The sequence below is a fragment of the Eptesicus fuscus genome, chromosome 13 (assembly GCF_027574615.1).
Source record: "Eptesicus fuscus isolate TK198812 chromosome 13, DD_ASM_mEF_20220401, whole genome shotgun sequence".
Classification (NCBI taxonomy): Eukaryota; Metazoa; Chordata; class Mammalia; order Chiroptera; family Vespertilionidae; genus Eptesicus; species Eptesicus fuscus.
The window spans coordinates 77,174,134-77,191,861 of NC_072485.1; the positions used below are offsets into that span (position 1 = coordinate 77,174,134).

The 17,728-nt window shown below is 58.0% G+C and overlaps 1 protein-coding gene across 1 annotated transcript; it reads left to right on the forward strand.

Moving 5' to 3' along the window:
* Nucleotides 1–444: 444 nt before the first annotated feature.
* FGF19 (fibroblast growth factor 19) lies at nt 445–4,074 on the forward strand. Its single transcript, XM_008147011.3, has 3 exons — nt 445–685; nt 1,091–1,194; nt 3,760–4,074. Exons 1-3 carry the CDS (start codon nt 445–447, stop codon nt 4,072–4,074), a joined length of 660 nt encoding a protein of 219 aa, XP_008145233.2.
* The last annotated feature ends 13,654 nt before the right edge of the window (nt 4,075–17,728 follow it).

Consider the following 17,728-nt stretch of genomic DNA (forward strand, 5'->3'; position numbering starts at 1 on the left):
TCGCCCAGTCAAGAGCGACCCGGCTGCCCACCCCGCCGCCGATCCGCGGGGTGGAGCTCCTCTGAGCACTGAATTGGGGCCTCCTCCGCCCCCAGATCCGGCGACCTGGGCGGGATCACTGGGCAGGGCCCCGGGAGGGGGCTGGGGCTGGAGGCGGGGTGTGAGTGGGTGTGTTGGGGGGCGGGGGCCTGATGCAATCCTGATAAGAAATGCTCGGGTGTCAGGGGCACCCACCCGCCGAGAGGGTAAGACGCGCTATATAAGGCCGCTAGCCTGGAGCCGCTGCGCCCTCGGAGCAGCGCACCCAGAGTGGACGGCTGGCTGGAGCGCCCCGCGGACACCCCACCTCCTCACGCACAGCCCCGCAGGGCGTCCCAGCTGCCGCCCAGACTCCCGCACCCCCCAGCTGCCAGGAACTGCGCCCCGGAGCCTGAAAGAGGTGCCATGCAAAGCGCGTGGAGCCGATGCGTCGTGGCCCGAGCCCTGGTCTTGGCCAGCCTCTGGCTGGCCTCAGCCGGGGGGCCCCTAGGTTTTTCGGACGCTGGGCCGCACGTGCACTACGGCTGGGGGGAGTCCATCCGCCTGCGCCACCTGTATACCTCCGGCCCCCACGGCCCATCCAGCTGCTTCCTGCGCATCCGTGCTGACGGCGCAGTGGACTGCGCGCGGGGCCAGAGCGCGCACAGTGAGTGCCCGCCGGGTCCCCCTCCTGCCCAGGGTCCCTTCCGTCCTTCACCTCCTTCTACTCCCGCGGGCTCCCCACTCCCGATAACACCAGGTTTTGGCACATCCTCGTTCTGTACCCTCCCTGGGTCCCCCGACAGCGTGAGGACTGGGGGAGGGGGCACGGGTCCGTGGACTCACCACACCCATGGGTTACCCTCCCCCGACCACCCCCTTTGGCTTCTACAGACCCTTCACTCGTGGGAATCCCAGGACTTGGCATCTATCTCGGCGTCCCACTCCCTCCCTGGGGCCCCCAATAGCGTGAGGAGATGGGGGAGATGGGGGCAGGGTACGGGCACCGACCACATCCACCTCTCGTGGGTCCCGCGGTCCTGGCTGCAGCTCTTTGCTTCTCTCGCATCAGGTTTGGTGGAAATCAGGGCAGTCGCCTTGCGGAAAGTGGCCATCAAGGGCGTGCACAGCGCCCTGTACCTCTGCATGGGAGGCGACGGCAGGATGCTGGGGCTGGTAGGTGTCGCCAACAGGCGGGAGGCGCTTGGACGGGGGCCAGCAGGGCGGGGGAGGGGCGCTGGATCCGATCCAAGGTTCCTCGGCTTCCTCCCGCTCCCGGGGCTCGGAGCTCCGAGGGGGAGGCTGGCTGCAAGGGCCGGACTAAGTTAACGTCCGACGTCTTTCTGTGGAAGTTTAGGGTCCCGGCCAGCGGCCCAGTGGCGGGAGAATGGGTCAAAGCCCCCTTTACACTTACAGTTGAGCCGAAGGCCGGCCCGGCCACTTGGCTGTCTGTGATATGAAACAGGAAAACCCACCTCGGGCCTTTCCAGGCTGGGCCTGCTCTTGGGTGGTCCTCGAATCGGCTCCCCTCCCCGCAGTATTGAACAAAGAAAAAGGGTGTATCTACAATTCGGATCTTTTACAAAAGGTCCCTCTTCGGACAGCTCAGGGGAAAGTGACATGTAGGATTGGCGATATTTTTTAATTAACTTTTATCTACAAGGAAAACTTCTTGCAGGCCCATCCGAGTAATATTCCATGCGTCCTCCCCCTCGGGTCCATCCCGGTGTCCAGCTCACCTGTGCAGCAGATGCCTTTAGGGGTGGGATGGCCCAGCTGCCCACCGAGTCTCAGGGCAGGAAGTGCCCGGAACAAAGACCGAGAGTTCAAAGGGAGGCCCCCTCCCCGGCCGCACTGCGGAGACTGTGTGTGGGCCTGGGGGCTCCACTGGAGGCACAGGGGCGGGGACTGCGCCAGCCCTCCCCACCCCCACCCGGGCAGCTCCAATCTTTTTAGTTTCCCAAAATTGTGCTGTGGCTTTGAGGGTTGTTTAGTCCATCTATCCGGAGCCCTGTGTCGGGTTTTATGGCGGCGTCCTGAGTGAAAAAGGACACGAATGGAGGCAAAGAAAGGAGATGATGTGCTTGCTGAAAGCCGACACCCCAAGCCGCTCAAACCCTTAGTTGCAACTTGTGGGGGGTTGGGGGGGGGGGGGTGGGCAGAGAATGGAAGGAGGGCCTGCTGGAGCTGGTGGGTCTAACCTACCATGCTCCTAATCCAAAAGCGGGGGTGGGGTCCACCTAAAAATCCAGTCTGCCGCTTGATCCCATGGGCATAGTTTAGCAAAAAATGAGGATTGGAAAAAAAGAAAAAAAAGAAAAGACATTCCACTTTCTCCTAGAAACTTGAAATCTTTTCATTTGTCTGGAAAAGAGAGTGAGATGCTAGCTTCTCCCGAAGTAAACTACTGGAGTCCATCCTTTGGTTTTACCCGCCTTGTTTATTTATCTATTTGTATTTACCTCTCCTGCTGTCTGGTGGCTTTATCCCGTGCCTGGGCGGCGGGACCTTATCAGGGCCTTTATCAACACAGCGATCACCCACCTGCAGTTCAACGACCTTTGTAGGCTTGGGCAGAAATGAGACTGGGTGCCTCCTGGGGTTGTTTACTGCCCAGCCCTCCTGGCTCCCGGTCGTGGGCGGTCCTCTGGGTCCCAAAGGGGTAATGACACTAGTTGGAGTTGGAGTTGGAGACAGAACTTGCCCCCTGACACCTCTCAATCAACTATGAATGGTTTGGGACCTGGCCCTGGCTTTCCTCCTCCCCCGCACATTTCCGGCCACCCCACCCCCTGCTGGGTGCAGGCGCAGTCCTAGGCCTGGGGTGGGCGGGGAGGGGGATGTCTTTATCTCGAGGATCCTGGCAGGCTGCCTGGGTGGAACTGGAGGGGGCTGATGGTTCTCCCAGGGGCACCAGACAAAAAGGCCTAAGGACCTCTCAGTGATTCGGGTCCAAATGGGGACTCGTCTTTAATCTGGGTCCCAGGTCAGATTATGGGTGGTTCTTAATTAAAAGACGGATCCTAAAGCGTAACAGTTCAGCAGTGTTTCCCAGCGTGCCAGTGGACTGCGAGGGAGCTTTTAATGTCAATGCTTACATATATTTACTGTGAAGAGATGCCGTGCCTCTGATTTTTACGGACGTTATTGCTCAGAACAAGACTACGTTTAAAAAGTGGCATTGCCTGGGAAATGTAAGGGATCAATGCAAAGTACATGCAGATGTTGAGTAATCATGAAATCTACCCAAAGTGTGTGTGCGTGTTTGGAGGCTGTAAATTACAAAGGTAAAGAAAGTACAGATGTAAATCTATACAAAGTACACATACTTAGCATATACATTTAATGCATTTAACGTATACATAACATGAACGTTACGGTCCAGCACAGGGAATACAGTCAGTCATACTGTAATGATGGGGCCAGATGAATGCTAGACTTACAGGGTGATCACTTTGTAAATTCTGTAAAAGATAAGTCACTGTTGTACACCTGAAACGAATGTATGGTATGCCAACCGCAATTGAGAAATAAAATTAATAAAATGAAATGAAGTGATAAAAATGCTACAAATGTATATTGAAACGTAGTAAGCATACATCTCTGTATAAAAATAGGTACTGGAAGTACCTTGGTGTTTCCTATCCTGCTCTACAGCCTTGAGCCACTGGCTCACACCGGCCTGACGGAGAGCGGGAAGGGGTGCCCACCGGAGCTCACGGCTGTCTGTTTTCTCCGCAGCCTCAGTTCTCGCCCGAGGACTGCGCTTTCGAGGAGGAGATCCGCCCCGACGGCTACAACGTGTACCGGTCCCAGAAGCACCAGCTGCCCGTCTCGCTGAGCAGCGCCCGGCAGAGGCAGCTGTTCAAGGCCCGGGGCTTCCTGCCGCTGTCCCACTTCCTGCCCATGCTGCCCAGCAGCCCCGCGGAACCCGAGCACCGCGAGGGCCCCTTGGAGCCGGACGCGTTTCCTTCGCCCCTGGAGACGGACAGCATGGACCCTTTTGGGATCGCCAGCAGCCTGAAGCTGGTGAAAAGCCCCAGCTTCCAGAAATAACCGAGGCTCCGGCCTCCTCCCAGGCCGGGACCCCGAGGCCTGTGGTGCTTGCAGAGTGGCCCTGGGCCCGTGTTCTATGTAGCTCTAGGAAGAAACATGTAGAACTTGTACGTAGACAGTTTGACCTTGGCTGTGCCCGTTTCTAGGGGATAGACTTGTATGATCATAAAATTGTAAGCCCTTCACCCCCCCTCTGCCTCCCAGGTGCTATCCCAGCTCCCTGCCCTGAATTTGGTCGTTGCTTCCCACGTGCTGCCCCAGTTCTATGTGAATGCCGCCACTGACGGGGAACTCATTATCTTTGGGGGAGTTCTGAAGCCAGGCTGAAGTTCTCTGCAGATTAACCATAACCTCCGGCGGGGACAGCTAGGAGAAAAGCGGTCAGCTCCGAGTGGCAGCGGAAATGACCCGACCACACATGAGGATTGGTCCGGGTCTCCACTGCAAGCCCCTCAGGCCAGAATTGACTGGGTACAGGCGTGGCCCAGCAGGCTTCCGGAGCAGGGGGAGCCCGGGGCTCCCCTCCAGCGGGGGAGAACTTGAGAACTCCCCACACTGGCTGGTTCTGGGATGGCGAACCTGCCAGACTGCTTGGTTCGCCTACTTCCCCTGGCCCGCTCCTGCACGCAGCCCAAGTACTTGTTCCGTCCGGTTCCCCTCCTAAGACCGGCCATTCTGCCACCTGCTCTGAGGCACAGTCCCCGCGGCCCTTTGAGATGGACCCTCCCCCTTCCTCAGCTGACCTCCCCCCCCCCCCCCCCCCCCCCAGTTCTCCCATCACGTTGGGGCTCTGCCTCCTACCTGAGCGCTGTGGATATTGACCTGAAAAAGAGCAGGCGCCAGAAGCTGCTTCCGTTTCCTGGCCCTTTTGCCCGGGCACCGAGCCCCTCCACGGGGACGGGGCAGCTTCCAACCTTAGGTAAAGCCCGCGGTCCGTGTGAAGGCCCCACATCTTGCCAGTAGCTTGTGAAAGCAGCAAGGACGTGGAGTTTTCCCAGCACTTAGTTGCCAACGTGATATTTATGACTAACTTATTTCGTTCAATAGGCACATCTCCTTAGTTCCCTGCTTTATTTATACCCCCAAATTGTATTTATGTGTGTACATGAATTTGGGTGTTTTTTTGTTTTTTACATTAAAGCGAGTTTGTATCAAGTGGTGCGTTGTTACCAACCGGAATGTTGGAGGAGGGAGGCGAAGGGGAGGAGATGGCGGTGCCGTGATTTTGCTGCGTCCAGGACTCGGCACTGCCTTCTGCAAGCTTTCTTTTTTTCATTATAGTTGCTATTCGATATTTTATATTGGGCCCTGACTAGTGTGGCGCGGTTGGTTGGAGCGTGACCCTGTGCACCGAAGCGTCGCTGGTTCGATTCCCCCAGATACCCCGGGGCTTCGGGTTCAGTATCTGGCCGGAGTTTGTACGGGAGGCCACAGACTGATGTTTCTCACATCCATGGTTTTCTCTCCCTCTCTCCAAAGTCAATACACACATATTTTTTTAAAAGAAAACTTAAATACTTTATATTGGTTTCAGGTGTACAGCATAGTCAGACATTTAATTTTTGAAATGATCCCCTGATAAGTCTAGTGCCCACCTGGCTCCGTACGTAGTTATTACAATATGATTGACTACATTTGCTGTGCTGCCCTCCACGTCCCTATGATTGTTATATAGCTGGCAACTGGTGCTTCTAAGCCCCATCCCCTTTTTCACCCAGCCCCCTAGCACCCCCACCCCCGCCCCATCTGGCAACCATCAGTTTGTTCTTTGTGTCGATGATATGACCATGAGTCTGTTTCTGTTTTGCTTTTTCATTTATTGTGTTCTTTAGATTCCACATATAAGTGAAACCTTACAGTATTTGTCTTTGTCTGACTTATTTCACTCAGCACCCCATCTAGGTCCACCCGTGTTGTTGCAGATAGCAAGATTTCATTCTTTTTGTGGCTGACTAATATTCCGTTGTATATATGTACCACCTCTTCTTTTTTTTTTAATATATTTTATTGATTTTTTTTTTTTTACAGAGAGGAAGGGAGAGGTATAGAGAGTTAGAAACATCGATGAGAGAGAAACATCAATCAGCTGCCTCCTGCACATCCCCCACTGGGGATATGCCCACAACCAAGGTACATGCCCTTGGCCGGAATTGAACCTGGGACCCTTGAGTCTACAGGCCGACGCTCCATCCACTGAGCCAAACCGGTTAGGGCACTTCTTTCCCCACTCATCCATCAATGAGACAAAGCAAGTTGGGTTGCTTCCCATAAGCCTTTGATTGCTTGCACCACCTCCCGAAGCTGAGATGGGTGGGTTAACCAGCTAGTGGGGGAGGCACTGCCCGGCCTCCACTCCTCTTGGGAAGTTGGCCTTGACCCCTGGTTGCAATCTCCCTCCCCTGCCCCAGGTACTGTTGTCAAATTTAGCAAACATAGCAGGCCCCATTACATTTGAATTTCAAATAAGCAATGCATTTTTTTTTTTTTAGTATAAGCATTTCCCATGCGATTTTTGAGACCTACTAACAGAAAAACATTACCCATTGTTCATCTGAAATTCAAATTGAGCTGGTGTCCTGTGTTCGCTCTGGCAGCCCTAGCTTTAGAGCCAGGTCATGGGGCGAAGTGATGGGGGAGGACAGGGTAGCGAGGGGCTCAGCTGCACCCGCCTCTAATGAGCTGGGTAGGCAGAGGCTGGGCGGCTGGACCAGACCCTGGCTGGCATGCAGCCTGGGGCAGTCAGTCCCAGGACTGGCTTTGACAACTGCCCCTCAGGAGCCGGGAGCCAGCCCAGAGCCTCAGTGAGTCATGTTGGGGAAATCCATCTCTGAGGCCTGTTTTTAAGAGTTAAAGTGATAACCTAAGAAAAGGGTCTGACTCACAGTGAGTCCTTATCATCATTATTACCACCGAGTGGGGAAATGAAGGTTCGCGGGAAGAATGTTCTAGCACCCGTGGAAGGGCAGCAAGGAGTGGATGGCCAGGAGCAGAGATCGGATGGCGACGGCGGTGGCGGTGTGAGTGGGGCAGGAGCCAGTCCAGAGCACATTGGCGCTCCCGGGTGGCACGGGTGCCCGCTCTGGCAGGAGGTGGCTCTGGGCATGATCCCTCCCACCTGGCCCGGTGCGTGGGCTCATCCGACGGTTGATCAGCTGCCGACCACCCACCCACTTTGGCAGACAAGCTACCCAGGAGGCCACAGAACCTCGGATACAGGACCCTGAGGGAGAGAGAAGGGGGAGGAAGGCTCACGCCATCCCTCTGCAGCCTGACATTAAAATGTATCAGGCATTTACTGTATTTATAATATTTATTCGTATCTTTATTCCGCCTCCCACATGCCAGGATACTCATCCTCCCGTTTCATAGATGGGCCAACTGAGGCCCGAGAGGAATCCCACTCGTGCCCACGTGGGGAGCCCACCTCTCGGGAGCCCAGGAAGCCAGTCTGCTGGACCAGCGCCTCCCACCAAGTGATGAGGGTACTTCCCAGGCGGGGACCCCACGGGGGTTCTGTGGTGGACTAGCGAGAGCCCCAGACAGGCCTCTGGAAGTTGCCCTCTAACTGGGGAGGGGGTGTTCAGGGCAGAAGGAGGAAGGGGCAACACTCCACTGGTCTGGCTCCGAGAAGGAGCCCAGCAGGGGAGAGGAGAGAGCGCCTGCAGGATGGGGCAGAGTCGGGGGGGGGGGTCCCAAGGGGGAAGGGGTAGCTCAGAGTGGGGTCCAGGCCAGAGGAGGGCACAGCTCTGGGAAGGCAGACACTGAAGGTCCCCAGCTGAGGCCACTGAAAAAAGGAAGGGGTGTCCCCCACGTGGGAACCCTTTAGAGCCTCTGCAAGGGGGTCCAGGGATGCAGCAGAGCTGGGTCCTGCCTCTCCTCCCTCTCCGCGGTGGACGGGAGGAAGGGCAGCCAGGCCGGGACGGTCATTGCCCGCTCTGCCCTTCCACTTCCTCAACTGTACACCGAGGGACGCGCACCCAGCTCTGGTCCCGTTTTGGTGAAAGGACTTAGAGCTGTGGAAAGAAGCGCCTTTACCTGGTCGCCCTCTCCGTGGGGATGACGGGGGGCTGTGGGCCAACAGCCATGCTGGCCTCAGGCCCTCCTGCTCCCAGGGGTGGGGGTGTCTGTGCCACCACCTGCCACCTGGGTTCTTTTTTTTTTTTTTTTAATGTATGTTTTTACTGATTTCAGAGAGGGAGAGGGTGAGAGAGAGAGAGAGAACATCAATGATGAGAGAGAATCATTGACCAGCGGCCTCTTGCACGCCCCACACTGGGGATGGAGCCCGCAGCCCAGGCACGTGCCCTGCTGGGGAATCAGCTGGCCACCCTTGGTGCACCGGACCGTGCTCCACCCACCGAGCCACTCCCACAGGGCAGCACCGTAAACCCTCGATTTTGCGGACCTCGATTTATCGGACTTGGGGTTTCACGGCCAAATTCCCAATCCGTACGTCATATGCAAAAATTAACACCCTGCTAATTTTAAAATCCTTTTAACCAAGATTTGCTTACAATGAAACAGGTTATTTTTTTGTTGTTAATTCACTGTTATTTTAAACAAATTTTAGTAAATAGGCCATACGTTGGGGGGAAAAAACCACTAGTAATTTTGCCGACATAAAGAAATACTACATATCTACAACGACAGTCTATACACTTAAATCCAAGAGTCAGCGCTTGTAGACCATGTTTGGCGAGTGATCGGCACGCGGTCCTTCCGCGTCGCGCAGTACTTGGTCCTGTGTCCGGGGCTGACTGTCTGTCGCTTCCCCTTAGACCTTTGGCACCTCTGTTCCCAGGGGCACTGAGCCTGCCCCCCTGCCGAGCCCTGCGCAGGTGCTGATTGGAGGTGAGTGGCGAATACACGCATTTCCTCGGCCTATTCAGCATAAATTTAAAATTGCGGTGATCCAGGTAGAAACTTTTCTGTGAAATCAAACTTTCCATACACATTTAATTTTAATCACGCAAACGTGTCTACATAAGCCAAAGGAGGTAAACGAACTAATCTGCCAACCTTTTAACATCCGCGAGGGGAACATCTACTTTATTACATAATGGACTTCGGGCTTTAATAGACACCCTCTCGCCCGAATGAGTCCCTCATGCTGAGGGTTGACAGCACAAGTCCTCATGCCCAGGAGTTTCATCCCGTAATCGGTGTATATCTGGTTTCGTAAGCCCAAGGAGAGAGCATATTTCACTTTCTCTCAGCTGACACAGTTTATGGTCAAAGGATGTATTTTATAATAATAAGAGTTCCCTCATTTCAAAAGTATTTGTAACATAATGTTAAGTGGACATAAAATTGTGCACACTGGGTGCAACAAAAGGAGGCTTACAGTTGTGAGTATGGGAAACACAGTTCATTTTTTTTTTTAGTTTTTTTAAAAAATATATTTTATTGATTTTTTACAGAGAGGAAGGGAGAGGGAGAGAGAGTTAGAAACATCGATCAGCTGCCTCCTGCACACCCCCCACTGGGGATGTGCCCGCAACCAAGGTACATGCCCTTGACTGGGATTGAACCTGGGACCTTTCAGTCCGCAGGCCGACGCTCTATCCACTGAGCCAAACCGGTTAGGGCTATTTTTATTTACTTATTTTTTAAGCAAAAGGGAAGCGAAGTTTATGACGGCAAAAGTAACAAAAGCTCTCGGCACGCTAGAGGGGTCCTGAAAAGGGTTGCCCCAGAGTTTATTCTTGTATTATTATTCATTAATTATTGCATTATTTTCCATATGAACAACTGTATAGGCACTTTTGTGTAACCCCCACCCCCCCCCAGATTATTTTTATGTGAAAACTCAAAGGAAACAATGTAACAAAATTAGCAAAAATTAGCAAAAATACAGAAGGCTGCATCTGCTTGCTTGCTTTGTCCACATTCCAAATGTTTTGTGATTTTTGTTGGATTAAAACAAATCAACTGAAAATGAAGAGGCACTGTAAGAACAAAATAATACAAAGCCTATTTAATTTCATCTTCCAAAAAATATCTTTTGCTGGACTTTTGCATGCTCCTATGAGAATCTCATATTCACTGTACAAACAGGGACTGCTCAGAAAAATAGAAAAGATGGATCTGGATAATGTCCAAGTTAGCACATTAACAACGTTAACATACTTCTGGGGTTTTTTTTGTTTGTTTGGTTGGTTGGTTTGGTTTATTTTGGTAGCAAATTACTTTATCTGAAGGGATGGGACAAATGAAAGACCTGAGTGGATGATTTGGTACGAGTTATAGGAAAGGTAACTTCAACACGCACGCACGGCTCGGCGACCACGGAGTCACCCGCCTGGGGCTGCGGGTCACCCGCCTGGGCTGCGCGGCAGGGCTGTCTCCGGGGGGTGCTTGTCAGAGAGGCGCCCGCCTGCCGGGTTGGAGCGGGACCCACCTGGTTCTCGGATGCATCTCTCCGCTCCTTCAGGCAGTGCGTCTCCGTGACGTCACGCTTTTGTCGGTGGCAGTGTGTGCGAGTCCAGAACAGTCACCCTCTCCCCAAGCACCACGCACACTCCGCGGCGCCCCGCCCTCCTCGCCGGCGGCAGGGCTGCTGTCTTTCTGTGGCTGTGAGTCCTCACCGGAGGACACCTTTTCCTCTGATGTTTAGAGAGCGTGGAAGGAAGAGGGAGAAACAGAGAGAGGACCATCCATGTCAGAGAGACACACGGATTGGGTGCCTCCCACACACGCCTGGACCAGGGCCAGGGTCCGCGGGCCACCACCCCAACCACCGCGCCCACCGGCCAGCGGGTCCGGCTTCGGGAGCCGCGGCAGGAAGGCGCGCCCCCAGCGGGGCTGCAGCATCTCCAGTTTCTCAGCTCGCGCCCTCCCCCAGGAGGCTGGGAGAACGTATTTGGCAAAGTTCTTCAGAGCCACGTCACGTCACGGCGGTCAGAGTAGTGAGACACGGCCAGGCAGACAGACAGGCAGACGGACAGGCAGACGCGGGAAGCGGGGCGCTGCAGGCTGAGCTGGGCGGCTGGCGGCCTCCAAGTCGGGGTAGCAGTCCTGGTGCCTGCGAGGTGGCTGCGGAGATGGTCGCTGTTGCCGTGGTCGGCGTTGGCGCTGGTGCCGCGCCGTCATCCCCGGGGTCGGCGTTGCCGCCGGTGCCGTGCCGTCATCCCCGGGGTCGGCATTGCCGCGCTGTCCTCGTCCTCACTGTGCGGTCACATCACTGTGGTCAACGCAGTGAGACGCGGCCAGGCAGACGCGGGAAGCGGGGCTGCAGGCTGAGCCGGGCTGCGGGCGGCCTCCCAGTCGGGGTAGCGTTGGAGCCGCTGGCGAGGTGGGTGGTGGCAGCCCCTCGCCGCGTCCTTATCGCCGTCATTACTGCCATCATCGCGGTCATCATTGCCGTGCAGTCATCTCCTCCTTGTGCAGTCATCATGTGGGCGGCTCAGGGGAGGCCGCTGCGTGGCGCTGGGACGGGGGCAGTGGTGGTGGGATGGCGGTGGTGGCGGTGGCAATGGCAGTGGTGATGGGGGTGGTGAAGGTGGTGGTGGCAGTGGCAATGGCGGTGGCGGTGGCGATGGCAATGGCGGTGGCGGTGGCGATGGCGATGGCGGTGGCTCTGGGATGGGGACGGTGGTGCTGGGATGGTGGTGGTGGTGGTGGTGGTAGTGGTGATGGTGGTGGTGGTGGCAGTGGTGATGGTGGTGGTGGTGGCAGTGGTGGTGGTGGTGGTGGTGGCAGTGGTGGTGGTGGTGGTGGTGGTAGTGGTGATGGTAGTGGTGGCGTGGCACTGGGACAGGGGCACTAGGACGGACGCGGTGCGGGGCCTTGGGGCTGTCCGAGGCGCTGTGAGGAGGTGGCGAAGGCTGCATCTGGGCGGCTGGCTGGGATGGGTGAGCGCCGGGTTCGTCCGAGCTCTGTTGATGCGGGAAACCACGACCACTGTCCGCGAAGACTGTCCCTTTCATTATTTAAAAATATTTCATTGATTTTTAGAGCGAGTGGAAGGGAGAGGGCGGTAGAAAGAGAAGCATCGGTGTGCGGGACACGGGCTACCTCCATTGGTAGCCTCCCGCATCACCCCGACCAGGGAGGGAGCCTGCAACCGGGTACGTGCCCTTGACCAGAATCGAACCCGCAGTCCCTTGGTCCATGGAATCAAACCCGCGACCCTTCGGTCTGTGAGATTGAACCCGTGACCCCTCGGTCTGTGGGATCCAACCCACGAGCCCTCTGTCCGCGGGCCGCCGCCCCGACCACCGCGCCCACCAGCCAGCGGGTCCGGCTTCTAGAGACGCTGCGGAAGGCGCGCCCCCAGCGGGGCTGCAGCGCCACGTTTCTCAGCTCGCGCCCTCCCCCAGGAGGCTGGGAGAACGTATTTGGCAAAGTTCTTCAGAGCCACGTCACGTCACGGCGGTCAGAGTAGTGAGACACGGCCAGGCAGACAGACAGGCAGACAGACAGGCAGACGGACAGGCAGACGCGGGAAGCGGGGCGCTGCAGGCTGAGCTGGGCGGCTGGCGGCCTCCGAGTCGGGGTAGCAGTCCTGGTGCCTGCGAGGTGGCTGCGGAGATGGTCGCTGTTGCCGTGGTCGGTATTGCCGCCGGTGCCGCGCCGTCATCCCCGGGGTCGGTATTGCCGCCGGTGCCGCGCCGTCATCCCCGGGGTCGGTATTGCCGCCGGTGCCGCGCCGTCATCCCCGGGGTCGGTATTGCCGCCGGTGCCGGGCCAACATCCCCGTGGTCGGCATTGCCGCCGGTGCCGCGCCAACATCCCCGTGGTCGGCATTGCCGCCGGTGCCGCGCCGTCATCACCGCGGACGGCATTGCCGCGCTGTCCTCGTCCTCACTGTGCGGTCACATCACTGTGGTCAACGCAGTGAGACCCGGCCAGGCAGACGCGGGAAGCGGGGCTGCAAGCTGAGCCGGGCTGCGGGCGGCCTCCGAGTCGGGGTAGCGTTGGAGCCGCTGGCGAGGTGGGTGGTGGCAGCCCCTCGCCGCGTCCTTATCGCCTTCGTTGCTGCCATCATCGCGGTCGTCATTGCTGTGCAGTCATCTCCTCCTTGTGCAGTCATCATGTGGGCGGCTCAGGGGAGGCCGCTGCGTGGCGCTGGGACGGGGGCAGTGGTGCTGGGATGGCGGTGGTGGTGGCGGTGGTGATGGTGGCGGTGGTGGTGGCACTGGGACAGGGGCACTAGGACGGGGCGGTGGCGCTGGGACAGGGGCACTAGGACGGACGCGGTGCGGGGCCTTGGGGCTGTCAAGGCGCTGTGAGGAGGTGGCGAAGGCTGCATCTGGACGGCTGGCTGGGATGGGTGAGGGCCGGGTTCGTCCGAGCTCTGTTGATGCGGGAAACCACGGCCACTCCCGGTGAAGACTGTCCCTTTCACTATTTAAAAAAATTAATTGATTTTTAGAGCGAGTGGAAGGGAGAGGGCGGTAGAAAGAAGCATCGGTGTGCGGGACACGGGCTGCCTCCATTGGTTGCCTCCCGCACTCACCCCGACCGGGGGATGGAGCCTGCAACGGGGTACGTACCCTTGATCAGAATCGAACCCGCAGCCCCTGGTCCGTGGAATTGAAACTGAAACCCCTCAGTCTGTAGAACTGGACCCACGACCCCTCGGTCCATGGGATCGAACCCGCGAGCCCTCCGTCCGCGGGCCGCCGCCCTGACCACCGCGCCCATCGGCCAGCGCGTTCGGCTTCGGGAGCCGCGGCAGGAAGGCGCGCCCTCAGCGGGGCTGCAGCGCCACGTTTCTCAGCTCGCGCCCTCCCCCAGGAGGCTGGGAGAACGTATTTGGCAAAGTTCTTCAGAGCCACGTCACGTCACGGCGGTCAGAGTAGTGAAACACGGCCAGGCAGACGGACAGGCAGGCAGATGCGGGAAGCGGGGCGCTGCAGGCTGAGCTGGGCGGCTGGCGGCCTCCGAGTCGGGGGTAGCAGTCCTGGTGCCTGCGAGGTGGCTGCTGTGGTCGGCATTGCCGCCGGTGCCGCGCCGTCATCCCCGGGGTCGGCATTGCCGCCGGTGCCGCGCCGTCATCCCCGGGATAGGTATTGCCGCCGGTGCCGCGCCGTCATCCCCGGGGTCGGCATTGCCGCCGGTGCCGCGCCGTCATCCCCGGGGTCGGCATTGCCGCCGGTGCCGCGCCGTCATCCCCGGGATCGGCATTGCCGCCGGTGCCGCGCCGTCATCACCGCAGGTCGGCATTGCCGCGCTGTCCTCGTCCTCGTGGCGCGGTCACATCACTGTGGTCAACGTAGTGAGACCCGGCCAGGCAGACGCGGGAAGCGGGGCTGCAGGCTGAGCCGGGCTGCGGGCGGCCTCCCAGTCGGGGTAGCGTTGGAGCCGCTGACGAGGTGGGTGGTGGCAGCCCCTCGGCGCGTCCTTATCGCCTTCGTTGCTGCCATCATCGCGGTCGTCACTGCCGTGCAGTCATCTCCTTGTGCAGTCATCATGTGGGCGGCTCACGGGAGGCCGCTGCGTGGCGCTGGGACGGGGGCAGTGGTGGTGGGATGGCGGTGGTGATGGTGGTGGCGATGGCAGTGGCTCTGGGATGGGTGAGCGCTGGGTTCATCCGAGCTCTGTTGACACAGGAAACCACGGCCACTCTCGGCGAAGACTGTCCCTTTCATTATTTAAAAAAATTAATTGACTTTTAGAGCGAGTGGAAGGGAGAGGGAGGTAGAAAGAGAAGCATCGGTGTGCGGGACGCGGGCTGCCTCCATTGGTTGCCTCCCGCACTCACCCCGACCGGGGGAGGGAGCCTGCAACCGGGTACGTGCCCTTGATCTGAATCGAACCCGCGAGCCTTCCGTCTGTGGGATCGAACTGTGACCCCTCGGTCCGTGGAATCAAACCCGTGGTCCTTCGTCCGTGAGATTGAACCCGTGGCCCCTCGGTCCGTGGGATCGAACCCGTGGTCCTTCGTCCGTGAGATTGAACCCGTGGCCCCTCGGTCCGTGGGATCGAACCCGTGGTCCTTCGTCCGTGAGATTGAACCCGTGGCCCCTCGGTCCGTGGGATCGAACCCGTGGTCCTTCGTCCGTGAGATTGAACCCGTGGCCCCTCGGTCCGTGGGATCGAACCCGTGGTCCTTCGTCCGTGAGATTGAACCCGTGGCCCCTCGGTCCGTGGGATCGAACCCGTGGTCCTTCGTCCGTGAGATTGAACCCGTGGCCCCTCGGTCCGTGGGATCGAACCCGTGGTCCTTTGTCCGTGAGATTGAACCCGTGGCCCCTCGGTCCGTGGGATCGAACCCGCGAGCCCTCGCGCCCTCTCCTCAGGAGGCTGGGAAGAACGTACTTGGCAAAGTTCTTTAAAGCCACGTCATGGTCAGAGTAGTGAGACACCGACAGGCAGTAGAAGTCCTGGTGCTTGCGAGGTGGATGTGGGGGAGTCGCTGTCGCCGTGGTCGGCATTGCCGCCATTGCCGCGCCAACCTCGTTGCGTGGTCACATCGTCACAGTCAACGCGGTGAGGCGCGGACAGGCAGAGCGGGAAGCGGGGCTGCAGGCTGAGCCGGGCTGCTGGCGGCCTCCGAGTCTGAGTAGTAGTTCGAGCCGCTGGCGAGATGGGTGCGGTGGTGGTCCTCTCGCCGTGGTCGTTATCGCCGCCATTGCCGTCATCATCGTCGTCATCATGGGAGTCATTGCCGAGCCCTCTTCATCCTGGTTGTGTGGTCATCATGATGGGCGGCTACATGGCGCTGGGATGGTGGCCAGTGGGACGGGGCGCTGGGATGGTGGCCAGTGGGACGGGGGGCTGGGATGGTGGCCAGTGGGACGGGGGCACTGGGATGGTGGTGGCACCGGGACAGTGGCCTTGAGGCTGTCCGAGGCGCTGTAAGGAGGTGACGAAGGCTGCATCTGGGCAGCTGACTGGGATGGGTGAGTGCTGAGTTCGTCCGAGCTCTGTTGACACGGAAACCACGGTGATCCTCCACGAAGACTGTCCCTTTCATTGTGTTTTAAAAATACACTTTCAATTGAATTTCAGATAGAGAGGAAGGGAGAGAGAGAAAGAGAAACATGGATGTGAGAGAGGCACATCGATTGGTTGCCTTCTGCACTCCCGACCAGGGGATGGAGCCTGCAACGGGGGGGAGGCGCCCTTGACCGGAATCGCACCCGCCAGCCCTCCGTCCGTGGAATCGACCCGTGACCCCTCAGAGCCCACCGGCCAGCGCGTCCGGCTTCTGGAGACGCTGCAGGAAGGCGCGCCCTCCGCGGGGCTGCAGCGCCCCCAGTTTCTCAGCTCTTGCCCTCGCTCCAGGAGGCTGGGAGAACGTATTCGGCAAAGTTCTTCAAAGCCACGTCAAGGTGGTCAGAGTAGTGAGACACGGCCAGGCAGACAGACAGGCAGACGGACAGGCAGACAGGCAGAAGGACAGGCAGACGCAGGAAGCGTGGAGCTGCAGGCTGAGCTGGGCTGATGGCGGCCTCCGAGTCCAGGCAGCAGTTCTGCGAGGTGTGGTGGTGGTCCCTGACGCCGTGGTCGTCATTACCGCCATCGTTGTCCAGTGGTCGTCTTGGTGGGCGGCTAGGGAGAGGCGGCTGCGGGGCGCTGTGTGGCGGGGCCTTGGGGCTGTCCGAGGCGCTGTGAGGAGGTGGCGAAGGCTGCATCTGGGCGGCTGGCGGGGATGGGCACAGCCCCGGGTTCGTCCGAGCTCTGTTGTAGTGGAAAACCATGGCCACTCTCCACGAAGACAGTCACTTGCATTGTTTTTTTTTTTTAATTTCATAATTGGTTTTTAGAGAGAGAGAGGGAGAGAGAGAGAGGGAGGGAGGGAGGGAGGGAGGGAGGGAGAGGGAGATAGAAAGAGAAACGTCAATGTGGGAGACAATTGGTTGATTGCCTCTCGCACTCACCCCTACCAGGGATGGAGCCTGCCAAGCCTGCCACCAAGCTACAAGCCCTTGACCAGGGTCACACCCAGGACCCTTTAGTCAGCAGGCCAACGCTCTAGCCACTGAGCCAAACTGGCCAGGGCTGGCAAAATGCTTCAAAGCCATGTCATTGCGGTCCAAGTAGTAAGACAGGGACAAGTAGATGTAAGAAGTGGGGAGCTGCCGTTAATTTGCTGGGTGATGGCACCTCCAAATCCGGGTAGTAGTTCTGGCGAGGTGGATGCGGCGGTAGTCGCTGTCGCCATGGTCAGCATCGCTGTTGGTCCTCGTTGTGTGGTCTCGTCATGGTGGGTGGCCAAGGAGAAGTGGCGCTGGGACGGTGGTGGCCATGGCAGGGCCTTGGGGCTGTCCGAGGCGCTGTGAGGAGGTGGCGAGGGCTGCATCCGGGTGGCTGGCGGGGATGGGTGAGCGCCGGGTTCGTCCGAGCTCTGTTGATGCAGGAAACCACGGCGACTCTCTGAGAAGACATTCACTTTCATTATTTTTAAAATATACTTTAAAAAAATCCTCACCTGAGGATATTTTCCCATTGATTTTTAGAGAGAGGGAAAGACAGAGAAATATCAATGTGAGAGAAACACATCGATTGGTGGCCTCCTGCAAGAGCCCCAACCAGGGCCTGGACCAGGGAGGAGCCCGCAACCAAGGTCCATGCCCTCGACCGGAATTGAACCTGGGATCCTACAGTCCGCAGGCTGATACTCGATCCACTGAGCCAAAACAGCTAGTGCTAAAATATACTTTTTAATTGACTTTTAGAGAGAGAGAGGGAGAGGGCGATAGAA

What these genes read in the sequence shown, in the direction of transcription:
- FGF19 (XM_008147011.3), top strand. Translation starts at nt 445, where the DNA reads ATGCAAAGCGCGTGGAGCCGATGCGTCGTGGCCCGAGCCCTGGTCTTG. An exon ending in GCGGGGCCAGAGCGCGCACA is followed by an intron (nt 686 to 1,090) that starts GTGAGTGCCCGC and finishes CTCTCGCATCAG; the next exon opens with GTTTGGTGGAAATCAGGGCA. An exon ending in ACGGCAGGATGCTGGGGCTG is followed by an intron (nt 1,195 to 3,759) that starts GTAGGTGTCGCC and finishes TTTTCTCCGCAG; the next exon opens with CCTCAGTTCTCGCCCGAGGA.